Here is a 16052-nt window from a genome sequence, read left to right on the forward strand (position 1 = left end):
TCAAATATCTCTTTTTTTGGCGGTGGTGGTGGTGGTGGGGAGTGAGGGTAACCAGTTATCAAAGCTCAACTCAATCCAAGATATTTGAATAAAAGCAAAATGCTGCAGATGCTGGAAATCTGAAACAAATACAGAAAATGCTGGAAAAACTCAGCAGGTCTCGTAGCATCTGTGGAGAGAGAAACAGAGTTAACGTTTCAAGCCCATATGATCCTCCTGCAGACCCTCTGAAGAAGGGTCATAATGGGCTCGAAACATTAACTCTGTTTCTCTCTCCACAGATGCTGCTAGACCTGCTAAGACATTTATAGTTGAAGGTTTACTGTAATAACTTTGGTAAATTCGAATTGCAGCCCCTTCACATGACCCTCTTTCCATCACCTGGCAGTAATGTGAAGTCACTTGCAGAGAAAGTTATGAACCTAATTTTTTTTTTAGGTCCATACAAAATGTTGCTTTGATAATGGGGTGTGTGGATAATGGAGAATCTCCATTTTTATTGATAAGGGTTGGAGACTGATAAATCATTGGTTAAAATTTGAGGTGACTGTTGAGATCTGTAGACTGTGAACACAATTGCATAAATATCCCTCCTTCAAAGGAGGAGGCTATTTCAATATTGGGTAGAGGGCTAGGGCAATGTCTCTCCCTCTCTCTCTCTCCCCTTGGTGCATAAAAGCCTAGAAAATACATGGTAAAATTAGCTCTTACTTGCAGAGAGAGTAAATGCTTATCAAATGGTACATGCTTTGATTTATAATGGACAGAATCAGCAGCACTGGTTGACAGCTTCAGTGTCAACTGGACAAAATTAGGCTCCATGGTGGAGAAACCTGTTTGCATAATGTTGCTGCACAGATTTGCGTCGATTTCCTGCAGACAGGCTGCCTGCGCGATCTTCTTCATTGAAGAACACTGCATGGGCCATCCAGGTAGTGGCCCACAGTGCAGCTTGCCCTGATTTCTCCACGAGTATGTTTAATAAACCAATTCATGCAATTCTTAAAACATTTTAACAGGCACTATTATATATGCACATTTTTTGAAAGGTTTGTAATTTTGCAACACTGTTGTTAACTGCATACGGTGCAAATGAAAGGACTTTAAAGAATCACTGTAATGCAATGCATCAAGGATGAAAATAAATTAATGGCAGTTTAATTTTTCAATCCATAATGTTAACAAACATTCTGATCCAATTTCGTGAAAGCATTCAAATTTAGCTTTTCAACCAAGCAGTTTCTATTTCTGAACAGCTTTCAGAACCTTTGTTGTGATAAGTTGAAGCATCTTTTCAAAGTGACTTAGTTATACATTGAAGGACTTCACACATCTGAGGGCTTCTCATTCTTCTGAGAATAATCAATAGAAGATACATCTTGCCTTACAATTTGATTAAGTGAAGAGAAATTATTCAATTCAAACTGCACATTTAAATAACCACTTTTTTTTAATAATTGTTAAAAATAAATGATTTGTTTTCAAAGTTGCTCTCAAATTCGTTAAAACTGTTCACTGCAATTTTCTTGTAACCTGAAGTTTTTGGAGTGATTCTACACTACATAGCTTTCCACTTCGAATGTAGAAAATCAACAGATTCCAGAAAAGGATCTACAAACACTCAATGTCTAATAAAAAAACGTCTAATAAAAAAAAAAGTCCAAAGCAAAAATTCGATGTTCTTAGAATGTGCTGTTTATGCAAAAGCAGAATGGGTGCTTAAGATGGGAGCCTTCATTACCGCCAGAATGGGTGCTTAAGATGGGAGCCTTCATTACCGACACTTACTTCACTGTCTTGGCAGTAAATACTTTTTCTTCTGATTATCCAGCAGGAATATTATATAAACCAGGCTCAAGTAAATCAAAGAGGGATTTGCTTGGATGTGCTTAACAGCTGATAAGAGGATTGGTTTCCTATGCAGAACTACTACTGCAGTTTTCTGGTTATGCATACATCTATTCACTGTATAGATTTGCATTAATAAAGCAATGTGTAAAATTAATATGGCAGCAGGTCATTACTAAAGGTTTAACCACAGCCAGAGAACTTACTGATAGGCATTACCATACATTAGGCATTTGGGTCACTCCAAAGAAAAGTGTATTACATTAATGATTCACCAAAGATAAATACAGCAAGCTATTAACACTGTTTACAAGTCATTCTAATATTTACTTATATCATTACTTGCTCATCCACTGGTCTTATCTTTTATTTATTCAAACAGGATCTTACAGTCTTGCTGATAATTAATCAGATAAAATTAGGCCTTTTTTGATCTCACTGTGCTGTGAAAGCCTACTGTCATAAATTAAGTGTAATGTTTTGAAGATGTCCCTTCATCAACTAATTGTGACCTTTGGATTTCTGACAAACATATGGCCTCATTTCTGAGGCAAGGAACAGCAGCTGCTTCAATGCTGCACTCATTTTCTGCTACAAACTGCCCTACAGTCTACAATGATAGCAGATCTTACAAAACCTGTACAGGGACAATTTACTACAATTTGGCCACATTTCCTCTTAGAACATCTACTACAGTTTATACTCGCAGCTATCCTTTTAGGGGGGGAAAAGAATAAAAAAAACTTAAGATTGGTACAGCACCTTTCACGGCCTCAGTGTATATCCCACAGCATTTTTCAACCAATGTGGTACAGTTTTTTTGAAGTGTAATATAGGAAATGTGGCAGTCAGTTTGCACACAGCAAGGTCCCATAAAGAGCAATGAGATTGTGAGCAAATATTCAGATTATTTTTAAAAAGTAAGGTTGGTTGCAGGATAAATATTGGCTAAGGCACCAGGGAGAACTCCCCCGCGCTTTTGAAAAAAAATAGCACCGTGGAATCTTTTACACCCACCCGAGGAGGTTCAGTTCAACGCTCTTCTGAAAGATGGCGTCTCCAACAGTGCAGCACTTCCTCAACACTGTACTGAGACATCAACCTAGATTATATGAGCAAATCTCTGGAGTGGGACCAAATCCACAATCGCGACTCAGGAGGAGACTAGCCACCGTGCAAGGCTGATACCTTGGCCCCGCGAGGTCTTTCAAAATACAACATAGTTTCAGTATTTTATATGCAAGATAAAACCAACAGAATAATCTGCTATTAATAATTTAGAGGCCCAATAATTCAAAATAAAACCTATTTATTACTGACACAAGAATGGGCACTTTAAAAAAAATTGTCAAACCAGCATGAATTCCCTCAATTTCGTTTAACTGTTTAGGGATTCCTAACATGTTGTTATGTAGGTATAAAGAATTTGAATAGCATTTCACAATTCAGTAAATAAAGAGTTTTTTTGATTGATAGTTTCAAGCGGGTAAAAGCCCAAGGGGCCTAAATAATTTGAATTAAATGTTAATGCTCATATCAAAAGTTGGCTTACATTTTACTTGTTATTCAATTGCGTAGTTGGTAGTCCTTACAGTTATATATGATTCTGGGTATTAAAGTTTAAATTTAATTGTTTAAAAAAAACTGAATTATAATTAAACAAAGGAAATAAAGCTACAATGAGTATTACTTTATTCATGATAATCAAGACTAATAAAGCACATGATGAATAATGGCAAATTGCCAAATTAACAATAATGCTCTCTTATTCAATCACCATAGATTTCTGGAATGGTTACAGCACCAAATGTGGCCATTTGGCCCACTGTGTCTGTGCTGGCTCTTTAAAACAACTCAGTAAGTCCCACCCATTTTTTCACAATAGCCCAACAAATATTTTCTCCTCAGATAACGATCCAAATCCATTTTGAAAGCCAAGATTAAATCTGCCTTCACCAACCTCAAGCAGTGCGTTCCAGGTCCAAGCCACTCACTGCATAAAAAGTTTTTCCTAATGTCGCCTTAGGCTCTTTTACCATTCACTTTAAATTGGTGTCCTCTGGTTCCTCTGCCAATGGGAACAGTTTCTATCTAACTACTCTGTCCAGAACCCTCATGATGTTGAAGACCATCAAATTTCTTCTCAACTCTCTCTCTTTAAAAAGCAAGCAACCCCAGTTTGTCCAAAATTTCCATGTAACTGAAGTCTCCCATCCCTGGAACCATGTTTGTTAATCTTTTCTCTATCCTCTCTAAAACCTTCACATGTTTCCTAAAATGTGGTGCCCAGAATTGGACACAATACTCCAGTTGAGTTCAGATCAATGCTTTATTAAAGTTCATCATAACTTTCTTGCTTTTGTGCTCTATGTCTTTCTTTATGAAGCCCAGGATCCAGTATGCCTTATTAACTGCTTTCTTAACCTGTCCTGCCATCTCCAGTGCATCCATTCCATAAGCCTGTCCATGTCCTCTTGAAGGCTATCACTATTCACTGACACAATACTTCAAAATTTCATGTCTGCATATTTTGAAATTGTGCCCTGCATACCCAAGTCTAGGTCATTAATATAGATCATGAAAAATAATGGTCCAAGCACTGACCCCTGGGGAACCTCATTGTATAGCTTCTTCCAGCCCAAGAAACAACCATTCACCACTACTGTGTTTCCTGTCACTCAGCCAACTTTGTATCCATGCTGTCACTGTCCCTTTTATTCCATGGGCTGCAACTTGGCTGACAAGCCTATTACTGACCCTTTGTGAAATGCTTTTTGGAAGTCCATATCCACCACATCAACATTACCTTCATCAACCTTCTCTGCTACCTCATCAAAAACTCAATCAAGTTAAACACAATTTGCCTTTAACTAATCAATGCTGGCTTTCCTTAACTAATCTACATTTAGCCAAGTGACTCTTAATTTTGTTCTGGATCATCATTTCTAAAAGTATTTCCACCAAAGGTAAAACAGACCGGCCTGTAGTTGCTGGGTTTATTCATAGATCTTTTTTATTTAAAGCCTTCTCAAACCCATAAAAGAGCCTTTTGCCTGGTTTTCAGAAGGCCATTCCCTACTCAATGTTCAAGCTGAAAAATCATTAGCAGCTGAAACTAGAACAAACTAAGCAGTGTCATCTAGTGTCAACAAGTTTACAGGCAGTGACCAACTCTCTTGAAGTTAAGTACATAAGGCAAATCTCAACACAATGGCTTCAGTGATTCAGCTATTCATACTTGACCTCTGTAACCAATTGCTTAGTAAAATTAACTAAAGCTTTGGATGGACATCTTGAATAACATTAAACTGCAATAAATTTTTTAGAGAGTCATCATAGGTAAAATGACAGGAGAATTATATCCAAATTTAAAAAGCTACAAACATTCCAACCCTGATACCATTGAGCTCACAACAGAGAATACATCATGTTTATCATTATCTGTTCCTCCTTAGCCTTAACCTTCTAGCTCATGGTCCAATGATAACTCACTGCGTTTAAGACTCATCATTCCATTATAAATTTAGTGCTCCCCCGAGATAAGATTCCTCAGTGGCTTTCTCTTCAGTTGTAACATAGCACTCTTTGTCTATAAACAGAATAGTATATGTCCATTCAGCAATTATGTAAAACAAAAGCTCTTCACTTGGTTAACAGGGCCATTAGGATTTTGCAGCCAATTACTAGAATGGTCCCATCTGTTTTAATGCCAGATTTTTAAAAATTTGACAATTGACATTCCTGTGCATTGGCACTGTCACACAAAAAGTATTTACATATACACCATACATCTATTTCTAACCTTTTGTTACTTCAGACTTCTCATTTCTCATGTCCTTCAGTTAGAAGGGTAAGCAGTGTAGGCCCACCAGTATCCATCTGTGGTCTGGGCATTTTTTCTAATATTAAGGTGAGTATTTAACTTGCACAAAATGCTCTGGCGAAATGGAAGTGCCAGAAACAATGACCACTTGCATGGAAATCCAGCAAAGGCTACTAAGTTACCAACAGAGTCCAGAGGCTTTGTTGTGAAGATGAATTAGTTCAAAAGTGGCTTGTTTTTGTATTAAATATTTATGTCAAAGCATTTTCTCACCTTTAGACCATGTGATTTTAGGTATTTTCTAACATTGCAGTTTTATATATGGGAATGCTATTTACCAGTCCTAAGTGTGTTACTTTCTCAATCTTGTGCAAAATATAATATGCAATCATGTGCTTGGAAAGTTTCCAGGACTTCACCTGAGAAATATGCGGTCATGGTTACAACACAAATGTCAAAAAGAGAAAAGGCAACAGGAACTACAATATAACAAATTATTGGATTTTGTTTGAGATGGGGAAACATTTAAGACTACTGAATTCAAAATGTTATGTTTAAGTAAAACGCATGCAGTTAATCATTACGTTTTTAGAAATAGATAACCACAACTTCCTCTAGTCATCCGTGCATTAACACTTAAAATATCTAACATTTTGACCTGCATTTAAAGTAGGATTTCCCTAAGAATATTATCAATATACAATCAAGATATTTGCACACAAGTTCAATGATGGGACACTTAACAGTATTAATGTCTTACATTCTATTTATGCAAAGAAACAGTTCTTCTTAATAAAAGCAGTAAATAAAAATTTAAGCTGGCTCATTTGTTCAGTCACTTCTATGGCATTACTAGACATTGTCCAATAAAAAGTACTGATCATCAGCTACATTTAAAACAAAACAAATATACAGTTTTTGCTTGATTAAATTTTTATGTTGAAACTATTCAAAAATCTAATACACATTTTGAAGCTAACACACACTTCAAAATGGAGCTACTTTTCAAATTGAGCTTTCAGATGGTCACCATAAAGGGTTGTGTCTCATTATAAAATGGCACACTTCCATACAGGTGTTCTTAACTTTATTACATTTTCACACCTTGTTAACTCGCAGCAACTATTTAAACACAAACAGCTAGTAAAAGACTCCATTTCCTACCAATTTGCCTCCCCTTTTCATAGTACTTAGCCCAATTTGTGTTGTCTTTCAGGCCCACCCTGGCCTGTATAATTTTATTGCACCCTGGGAGACCACCATTAAAGCAGGCCTCCAGTGCATAGGCTGAAATTACCAAAAGAACACAAGCTCCACCCCAGCATGTACCCAGCTCCTGTTATCATATCCCACCTGAAAACATGTCAAACACTAAAATATCACTCTACAGCAACAAACAAAACTGAGCCCAAATCTAGTGTCCTGTAACAAATAGCTAATTCCTGAAGTATAATTCTCAATACTGTGTTATGCTTTTCTAAATATGTCTGCCTGTACACTTCCTCTCCTCCTACAATAGGCAGTGGTTCATATTGGGGTCCTCTTAGATATTTATATTCAAGTGACCATTTTTCAGGTAGAAGTCGAGAAACTGCTTTTTGTTTTGCTATTCAGCCATGCAGCATCAAAATAGAACCCAATCCCAACTTCACCTGTTATCTACACGCACATGTGCTTTCCAGCTGGAGTTATTCGATAGCAATCTTGTAGCAACCCTGGACGATTTCTTTCCTCCTCCTAATGTTGAGGCCTCAGCCAATTCCAGCAAATAACCCTCAGAACTAAATATCTATTGACAGACCAACTGAGATCAGCCAAGCAAAAACCAAGGATCAAAACCTGGGACTTTCTGATCTGCACAGCTCACCACAAGACCAGTCAGTGCATCTACACATTTAACCACTACAGTGCACTTTCCACATGGTTACTTTTAAACAGGGGGATTTAACTTGTTATCTATAGGATAACATAGCGTTCTCAAAATTTGGGAAATCCAATGGTTGAAGCCCAGATGCCTCAATCCTGTTTGTACCATATATATTACATTATTCAAATGGCTTGGCCAGTGATGGCTTGATAATGTTATTCTTAGCAACGTTGCCCAATTGGTAGATTAATGCCATACCAGGACATAACAAAAATATGCAAATTATCAAAAAGATTGGCTCTGGGTCTAAATGTTAGATTTAAAAGAACATAATAGAATTAGATTTAAGAGAACATAATAGAATTTTGCTGTGTAAACAGGCAGCAGGTTAACATACAAGATAAAGTGATGCTTCTCCAAGAATGAAATCATAAAATCAGCATTAACACAATGGGGACCTCTGTCTGAAGATTGCACGTGGTATTTTCAAACAGAGTGAAACACATTTAAGTATAAAATTAAAACCACTGCAAAATCCACCTTAATATTTCCAACAGGAAAAATCCATAATTAAGTTTGAACACAATGTATTCACACTGCCACAGATCTCAATCCAAGTTTGCTACTTTCCTTTTACCAAATCCATTAGCCATATCACCTGTTTCCCTCTCTAAAAGATCATATGCATCACCAGTAAAACCCTCATGTCTCCACTGCTAGTTTGATCCAATGCTTTTTCAAGCTGCATCCTACAGAAACTTACAACGCACCCAGAGCTTTAATATCCATAGATTATTCGATCTGAAGACCTATACGTATCCACCAACCCATTCTCATTAATAATGCATTGGTTTCCCATTTTGCCATGTGTTGATTTCAGTATGTTCATTCTCATTTGTAAATCACTCTGATATCTCTGCTATCTTCTCCAGCCCAAGATCCCAATTCAATTTCTGTTCCTCTGATTCTAATCTATTATGGGCCCCTTCCATCCGTTTACTCCATTGGGCTCTTGAGCTATCAAAATCCTGTGCTCTATACTTATCTTCCTTACCTATATTTATCTTCCTTAACTCCTCCAATCTAGGTACATCTGCTTCTACCTTTAACAACCTATACAAAACCTAACTTTCTAATCTCACTTTGTCTTGGAACCATAGAAAAGTTAGAGCACAGAAGGAGGCCATTCGGCCCATCTTGTCCATGCCAGCCCGAGGACACCCAGGTACCCTTTCTAATCCCACCTTCCTGTACCCAGCCCATAGCCCTGCAGCTTACAGCACTTAAGGTACAGATCCAGGTACTTTTTAAAAGAGTTTAAAGTTTCTGCCTCTACCACTAACTTGGGCAGTGAATTCCAGACACCCACTACTCTCTGTGTAAAAAAGCTCTTCCTCATGTCCCCTCTTCACCTTCTGCCACTTATCTTGAATCTATGTACCCTGGTTCTAGAATTCTCCATCAAGGGAAACAATTTTATCCTGTCCGCTCTATCTATTCCCCTCATAATTTTGTACACCTCAATCAAGTCACCTCTCAGCCTTCTTTGTTCTAAGGAAAATAACGACAACCTATCCAATCTCTCCTTGTAGCTACACTTTTCTAACCCTGACAACATTCTTGTAAACCTCCTCTGCCCTCTCTCCAGAGCTATTACATAACGTTTCTTCCAGCTGCTTCTCAAAGTCTGATTCCTTCTCCCACTAACGAGGTGAGAAGTACAATGGGCCATTTAGTTCAGTTGCTTCAACAACAAAAAAGGTCTTTTTTTTCAGCAATACTCAAGTTCTGTACTCCCAAACAGCAATTCATAAATCAGTACTCATTCGTCATTGTCTAAGTGCCATGCTGAGGGGTGCAGGTAACCACGGTCTTCTAAGCCCTCCAACCATTCCAGTTCAGGGTAGCATTAATATACTGCTAGCAGTGTTCCATGGGCGCCTTCTACCGCTTCATCCTGGTATGCGTTACTATAGATGGCGACCTATAAAATAGCCCCATTTTTCAGGCCCAAAAATCATGTTTTTGCATATGCTCAAGTGTACATGTCAACCCCCTTTTTCAGCTGTTACATGCTGCTTTGACATTAGTAATCAGCCTCAATTCTTCACACCATAAATGCACATTTTACTTACCAGTACCTCAGTAACTAGGCACAAGGGATCAAGCAGGCTATGCAGATTATGTTGCGAAGATGTGTGGAGTTTAAGACAAGCTCACTCTTTGCGTTGGCTGCTGATGACATTTCAAAATGATGATCACCCAAACCTATGTTGGCGGTTCACTTTTATACTCAGTGTGTAAGTCAAATGCCATTTTTGGAGGGGTTTTGAGGCTTCAAAGGTCGACTTGTACGTCAATGTCTACCGTATTCCTGTGAGCCCCAATAATGAATGTCAACACGATATCCAACTTCAAGGGCTATCACATCTGAGCCTACCCTCTCACTGGAACATGAGCTAGAGGTTACGGTATAGCACTAAGGGTCCGGAATCTTCTTCCCTAGCTTGGGTTCAACTGAGGCCAAGTGCATGGTAGGAAGAGCTAGTTCAGCACAAACCAACCTTTTTCCCGAATGATCTAAGGCTCCTCTTTTGATAAGCTTGCAAAGCTTATAGGAGAGCCGAATCTCTTGTTTTCATATTTTGCAGGCATGTCAATTTGGGACCCAAACCAATGCAACACAGTAAGAATTTTAACAGAAGAAAAAAAACAGAAGAAAAAAATCTTAGCTACAAAAGGAAAAAAATTTTTAAAAATCACTTCACAATAACTGAGCATTTTTGTAAAGCTTCTTAATGATTGTATTGACCACAGCCTGTATGTGAACATGTTTACAAACCTTAATACATCCTTTGAATTAGAGTTTGTTTTGGAATTCAATTTATCATCACAAAGCAATTTTGCCAATCTTGAGGCATGAGTATGCAAATGAATACATGTGCTTAAACACTGATTATGCATAAATTAGTATTGCTGAAAAATACTTTTTTGTTGAAGCTTCGTCTTGCACTCATCAGGACAATTCGCAAGGAAATATCAATGTCAGGGGAAACAACATACTTATACTGTATGGGAAGAGAATGCTGATTGTTTGGCAAGCAGACTCGGATTGGTAGAGGCATTGCCATAGACAATGTACCTGTGGATGGTGACTAACCATTAACTGCCAAGCATCATTTGAAATTTAAACCAGGCTTCTTGACTCTGATTAGTCAAGGCATTGCCCTGAGGAATGAATCAGTGAATGATTGTCCCTTACTTTGTTTAGCTGAAACAGGTGCAATATGTGTACGTGATCTTTCTGCTTGCAAAGAACAGGGCCCATATACGTAATATACATACACTGCGCCTGTTTCAACTAAACAAAATAAATGATAGCCATTTGCTGGTTCATTCCTCAGGGCAATGCCTTGGCCAGAGTCAAACTGACTGGTTTAAATTTCGTACAATGCTTAGCAGTTAACTGTCAGTCACCATCCACTGGTGCATTCTCCATGACAACACCTCTACCAGAATCTACTTGCCAACCAATCAGCACTTTCTTCTCATACAGTATAAATGTTGACATTGATATTTTCTTGTGAACTGTCCTGATGAATGCAAGATGAAAAGCTTCGACAAAAAAGTCTCTTTTTTTCAGCAATTCTCAAGTTTTGTATCCCCAAATGACTACTCATAAATCAGTATTCATTCGTTGTTGTCTAAGTGCCATGCTGAGTGGCGTAGGCAACTACGGTCTTCTAAATTTTCCAACCATTCCAATACTCACGACTGAGCTGAATTAATCCTCTCCAGTTCAGGGTGGGCAATTTAACAATCCACAAATCAAAGTGTCTAAACATCTAGGACATCATGAAGAAGTGTCCCACTTTCCTAGTGTAACACAGTTAAAGAAAATACTGTAAAACAATACTGAAAAAACAAATAAAATGCCAAAATAAAGATCTCACTGCAGTTTTCAGTCTGCAGTACCATTTCTCGTCAGCAGGTGTTGCCTTTTTGAAACAATTAAATTATTTTAAAACGGTAAAGCTAGTTTTATAGCTCAAAAGACCAACCAATTTTTCTTTCGCTTTTGTCTTCGCTTTACAGCTATTTGCAGGTCCAATTTCATTAGCAAATTTAAATAGCTCCCCTTTTTTCTGGGATCCCAATGAATAAGTATACAAGAACTTCATGCATTCTCATTCATTTGTAATCCACCGTGGTGAATACCGAATATTAGTGATATGCCCTTTTGCTAGTCAAGCCTGCAATTAAACCTAAAAGTATAACATCCAATTTTCTTAGTACTAATTGGCTGATTAAACTTTATTTACAAAATGGGCCAGGGCTGCAAAAAAAAGTTTATAAATCGTCACTGCCTGTCAGAGCAGAGACAGAACTTTATCTCAGTTCACAGGGAAGAGTTAAAATCCTGGGGTCCTAGAGGTCAAAAGGCAGTGAATGAGACAAGTGCCTTAAGCAAACCATTCCCATCTAACCTCCAGTTGGAATTTTTGTGACCAGACTAAGGAAGTAAACTTTTTTGGCATATAATAAACTGGCTTGCATGTTGAAAAGAGGCTTGTACTCAATAAACCCTCGACATCATTTACCCTCAGTAAGCCTAACAACGCAATGAATTGGTTTTTCAGAAATAAAATGCCAAAATAAAGATCAAAAACAACTTTTAATAAAGAAACAGTAAACACAGGTGCCTGGGTTCAACAACATGCTTTCAAATTCCAGAGACTAGTTTGAGTGAAAAATGAATTTAATAAAGATGATATTTCCTGAGCTGTATCTTTACAAGATAGAGGGGTGTGGAGCAAAATGATGGATTTTTTTAATACCCATTATTTGCTTTACTTTTCCATCTAATTTTTGTTTTTTATTGTTTTATTCTGAAAACTTTACACAATTAATCATATACTCTACTACAGAAGTTGAGTTATTACAGTTTATAACTTTATTCTCCAAACATGTTTACAAATCATGGGCAGAGCAGCTGGTCCAGCTGAACTGTAACTCTTGATTTGCCATATTTTTTTTACGATTAGGCAATTTTTAATCTTATGGTATAAAGGAATACTGTTTGAGCTTCGACAGATATCTACAAGTGTTTTTTAAATCCACATAATACTGAATCAGAAAAGCCTAACCATTAACTAGGGGAAGAATTGGACCCAGAAGGCAGAGTTTGTACAAAATGAGTGTCTCTGCAAAATTACATTTACTTTGGTTTGTAATGATCGATCTAATTTGTCTCTTTAACATAGCCAAAATAGCTACTTCAGGAAAGATAAATAACATACAAAACACTAGAATAGGAACAGAATCCAATCAATGATCAGGTTTTGTTCTACTCTCCTGGGTCATTGTTCTGGACAGTTTTTTGCCTGGTTAAATGGTCAGCTGCCAGCCACCTGCTATGGCTGGAATGGCCACAGATGGTCAGTTGTCCAGTTAGTAGTTAAGAATGTGCTGTTGTTCCCACATCACACGGGGATTGAGGCCCTTGACAGGGATCAGTGAATCTAAGCTCATCACCTGGCAACAGTCAAGGGCCACAGCCAAACAGTGACTGAGGTCAGACTTAATAATTCTGCAATAACTTACATTTATAGATCATTCAAACCAAGAATTTAAAATGTAATAACATTCAGATATTATTGTTTCTTTTCTTTGCTGAAGGATCACATTTTAAATGCTGATTATATTATTTAAGAATAAGAATAGCAGCTCCAATAATATGCTAAAAATATTCAAAACTCTTACATTTGAAAGCACTGAACAAAACTACAAAGTCTTTCTCAAGCTTATAAATAGACAAAGATCGGTATTGAACATATTCTTAATTGTAGCCGAACATCCATTAGTAAGTGTGCACTCATGTAAACTAGAAGTGGTCTAGTGCTTACCTCCATCACATCAAGTCTGGAACTTTACAGTGGCCTGTGAAACATTTTACTGCAAGAGCACAGAAACCAACTTAAACCTTTACTGCAATCCAGTTCTGCACAAGCTGGAACAAACCTTGGCTCTGATTTAGCACAATTTGATAAAAGCTCGTAATGGTTCTGTAGAAACCAGATTTCAGATCATTTCAGGTGGTCTGGAAGCAAAAATGCAGAACAACTGTGCTGACGGATTGTGTTGACAGAGAAGGTTGTGTAAATAATTCACAACACACAAAAAAAATCTCTTGAGGAAGGGCTGATGGTAAATGATACTATGTGATACAAAAGCCTTTTTTCTAAGTCACGCTATTTTCGTACCACTAAATTAAGAAAAATAATTTTAAATTATTTCTGCAGCAACACTAAAACAGAGATGTAATGGAGCATTAACAGGAAGGTATAAGTGTTCAACAGTGGTATTTGCAGATGAAGGGAGAACACTTTTGCAGTTTGTACAGTGACAAGTTATTGTCCCAGACAGAAGAACAAACAGATAATATCCTGATTCAAATCCTCCCACTTTTAATGGAACCAAGGGAGGAAAGGAATTAAATATACTGTTCAAATTCATTAGCAAATCCAATTACACTTATGCTGAAAAGCAGGTACAGCATTCAAAAGTTTGAACAATGATACAGTAGCAGCAGTCACTTCACCATGTGAGTAAATGCTTTAAAGTTTGCTTACACTTTCACAACACAGATGTGACTTGCATGTTGAGTTTCATTTCCTTAGATGTCTAAGAAAAACGTAGCCATTTCAGTGGAGATTTTTAAAAATTATTTCTGGCCACCGGCTGAATATAATTTTAAGTTTTCAATTTAGAAACACTGGATAGATTTCCCTGAACAAAGCATTGAGTTATTTTTTTCTCAAGACCCTTTTCATACCCTGTATCAAGCAACTTATTTGTTATTAATAAACTTTACAGTGGAGCTGATCCGGAGGGAAAATTAAATTTCACTCTTCCCCCATCCTTGGGGATTTCCAGCACAACTGAAGCCAAGTAAGTGTACAATGAAGCAAAATGTACAATTAACAGGGTAATAATGGGGTGTGGAATGAAAAAAGGTTGTAAAACCTCCAAAAGTAAACATGAAACATAACTACAGCAAATGTTCCAAACAGATTTAGTTATCACTAAAAAATGTTTTAACATCCACGCTTTCACCCAGGCAAAGAATTAAAAAAATAAATCGGAGAAATCTAAACGTAGGAAGTTAGAAGCATCAGCACTAAAACTCTGCAAGTAGCAGCTGCAAGTTAAGACTACATTAAATATTTGAACATCACGCACCTAGTCCACTGATGGTGTAATGGGAATCTTGCATGCCGAGTCCAATTGGCCCAGTTTCTTGCTGACTTTCTTCCCTGTAAAACAGTCTATATCCCTGGATGTGCACACTATTCTCCTCCGCTTGCTTCCAGCTTACTGTAATCGTTGTGCAGTTCAATGGCTCCAAACGCAGCTCTGGGGCCAAGGGGACTATGGAAATAGGACATGGAAAACATCATTTACATCCTTTCAAATATTCCTATTAGAATACAAGTTTCATTGAGTTGCATAAAGTTGTTCAAACGAGACTCTTTTATACATGAAGCGTAGTCAAATATTTCTGTACACCTGGAGTGAGCCAACAGACAACACAAACATTTTTGTAAAAAAAAACTGATTAATTTCATCCTCAGAGTGTCATGGTATTTGCATTTGTTCTCAGAACATTACATGTAGGTCTAAAAGTTATTATATACGAATGTACATACATATATATGAATTAGGAGGAGTAGGCCACTCGGTCCTTCGAGCCTGCTCTGCCATTCAATAAGATCATGGCTGATCTGATTGTAACCTCAACCCCATGCTCCCACCTACCCCCGATAACCTTTCACTCCCTTGCTTATCAAGAATCTATCTACCTCTGCCTTAAAAATATTCAAAGACTCTTGTTTCCACCACCTTTTAAGGAAGAGAGTTCCAAAGACACTTAACCCTCAGTGAAAAAAATTCTCACCTCTGTCCCTAAATGGGCGTCCCCTTATTTTTAAACAGTAGCCCCTAGTACTAGATTCGCCCACAAGAGGAAACATCTTCTCCAAATCCACCCTGTCAAGACCCCTCAGGATCTTATAAGTTTCAATCAAGTGACCTCTTACTCTTCAATTATTTGATAATGCCTTATTTTGTCACTATAGAATGCTTTACTGCCATACACAAAAAACACATTTCACAGGATTCAAAACTAAAAGGAAAGCTCGAAAATAAATTGCTGTCAAATTCAGGAAGCACTTTAATTTTCTAAAGTAGAAGCAATGGAAGTTCAGCTGCTACTTAAATTGGGCCTTAATATCTGTCAATAAAGCCACTCCTGCAAAGATTTCAAGCGGTATCCTATAGCTCCCAGTTGAGGATTCCCAACAGCCAAACTTGGTCCATTACATAAACATTTGAATTAGCAACTCAACTTTCAGGATTTTTTTTAATGCATCTTTAGGGGTTATTTTTTCCCCCAAATAAAACATTTCTTTAAGGTCATAGTTTCTGAGGAGGTCATGATTTGCGCTGAGAAAA

At 37.4% G+C, this 16052-nt stretch overlaps 1 protein-coding gene across 1 annotated transcript in view; it reads right to left on the reverse strand.

The window, feature by feature from the left end:
* Positions 1 to 16052, reverse strand: part of LOC121269873 (protogenin-like) — a 114495-nt gene that overhangs the window by 26659 nt on the left and 71784 nt on the right. Inside the window, exon 11 of the mRNA XM_041174911.1 lies at positions 14781 to 14969. Coding sequence (XP_041030845.1) covers positions 14781 to 14969 — 189 coding nt within the window. The remainder of the gene's footprint in view (positions 1 to 14780; positions 14970 to 16052) is intronic.

Source organism: Carcharodon carcharias, chromosome 26, assembly GCF_017639515.1.
Source record: "Carcharodon carcharias isolate sCarCar2 chromosome 26, sCarCar2.pri, whole genome shotgun sequence".
In the NCBI taxonomy this organism is placed as follows: Eukaryota; Metazoa; Chordata; class Chondrichthyes; order Lamniformes; family Lamnidae; genus Carcharodon; species Carcharodon carcharias.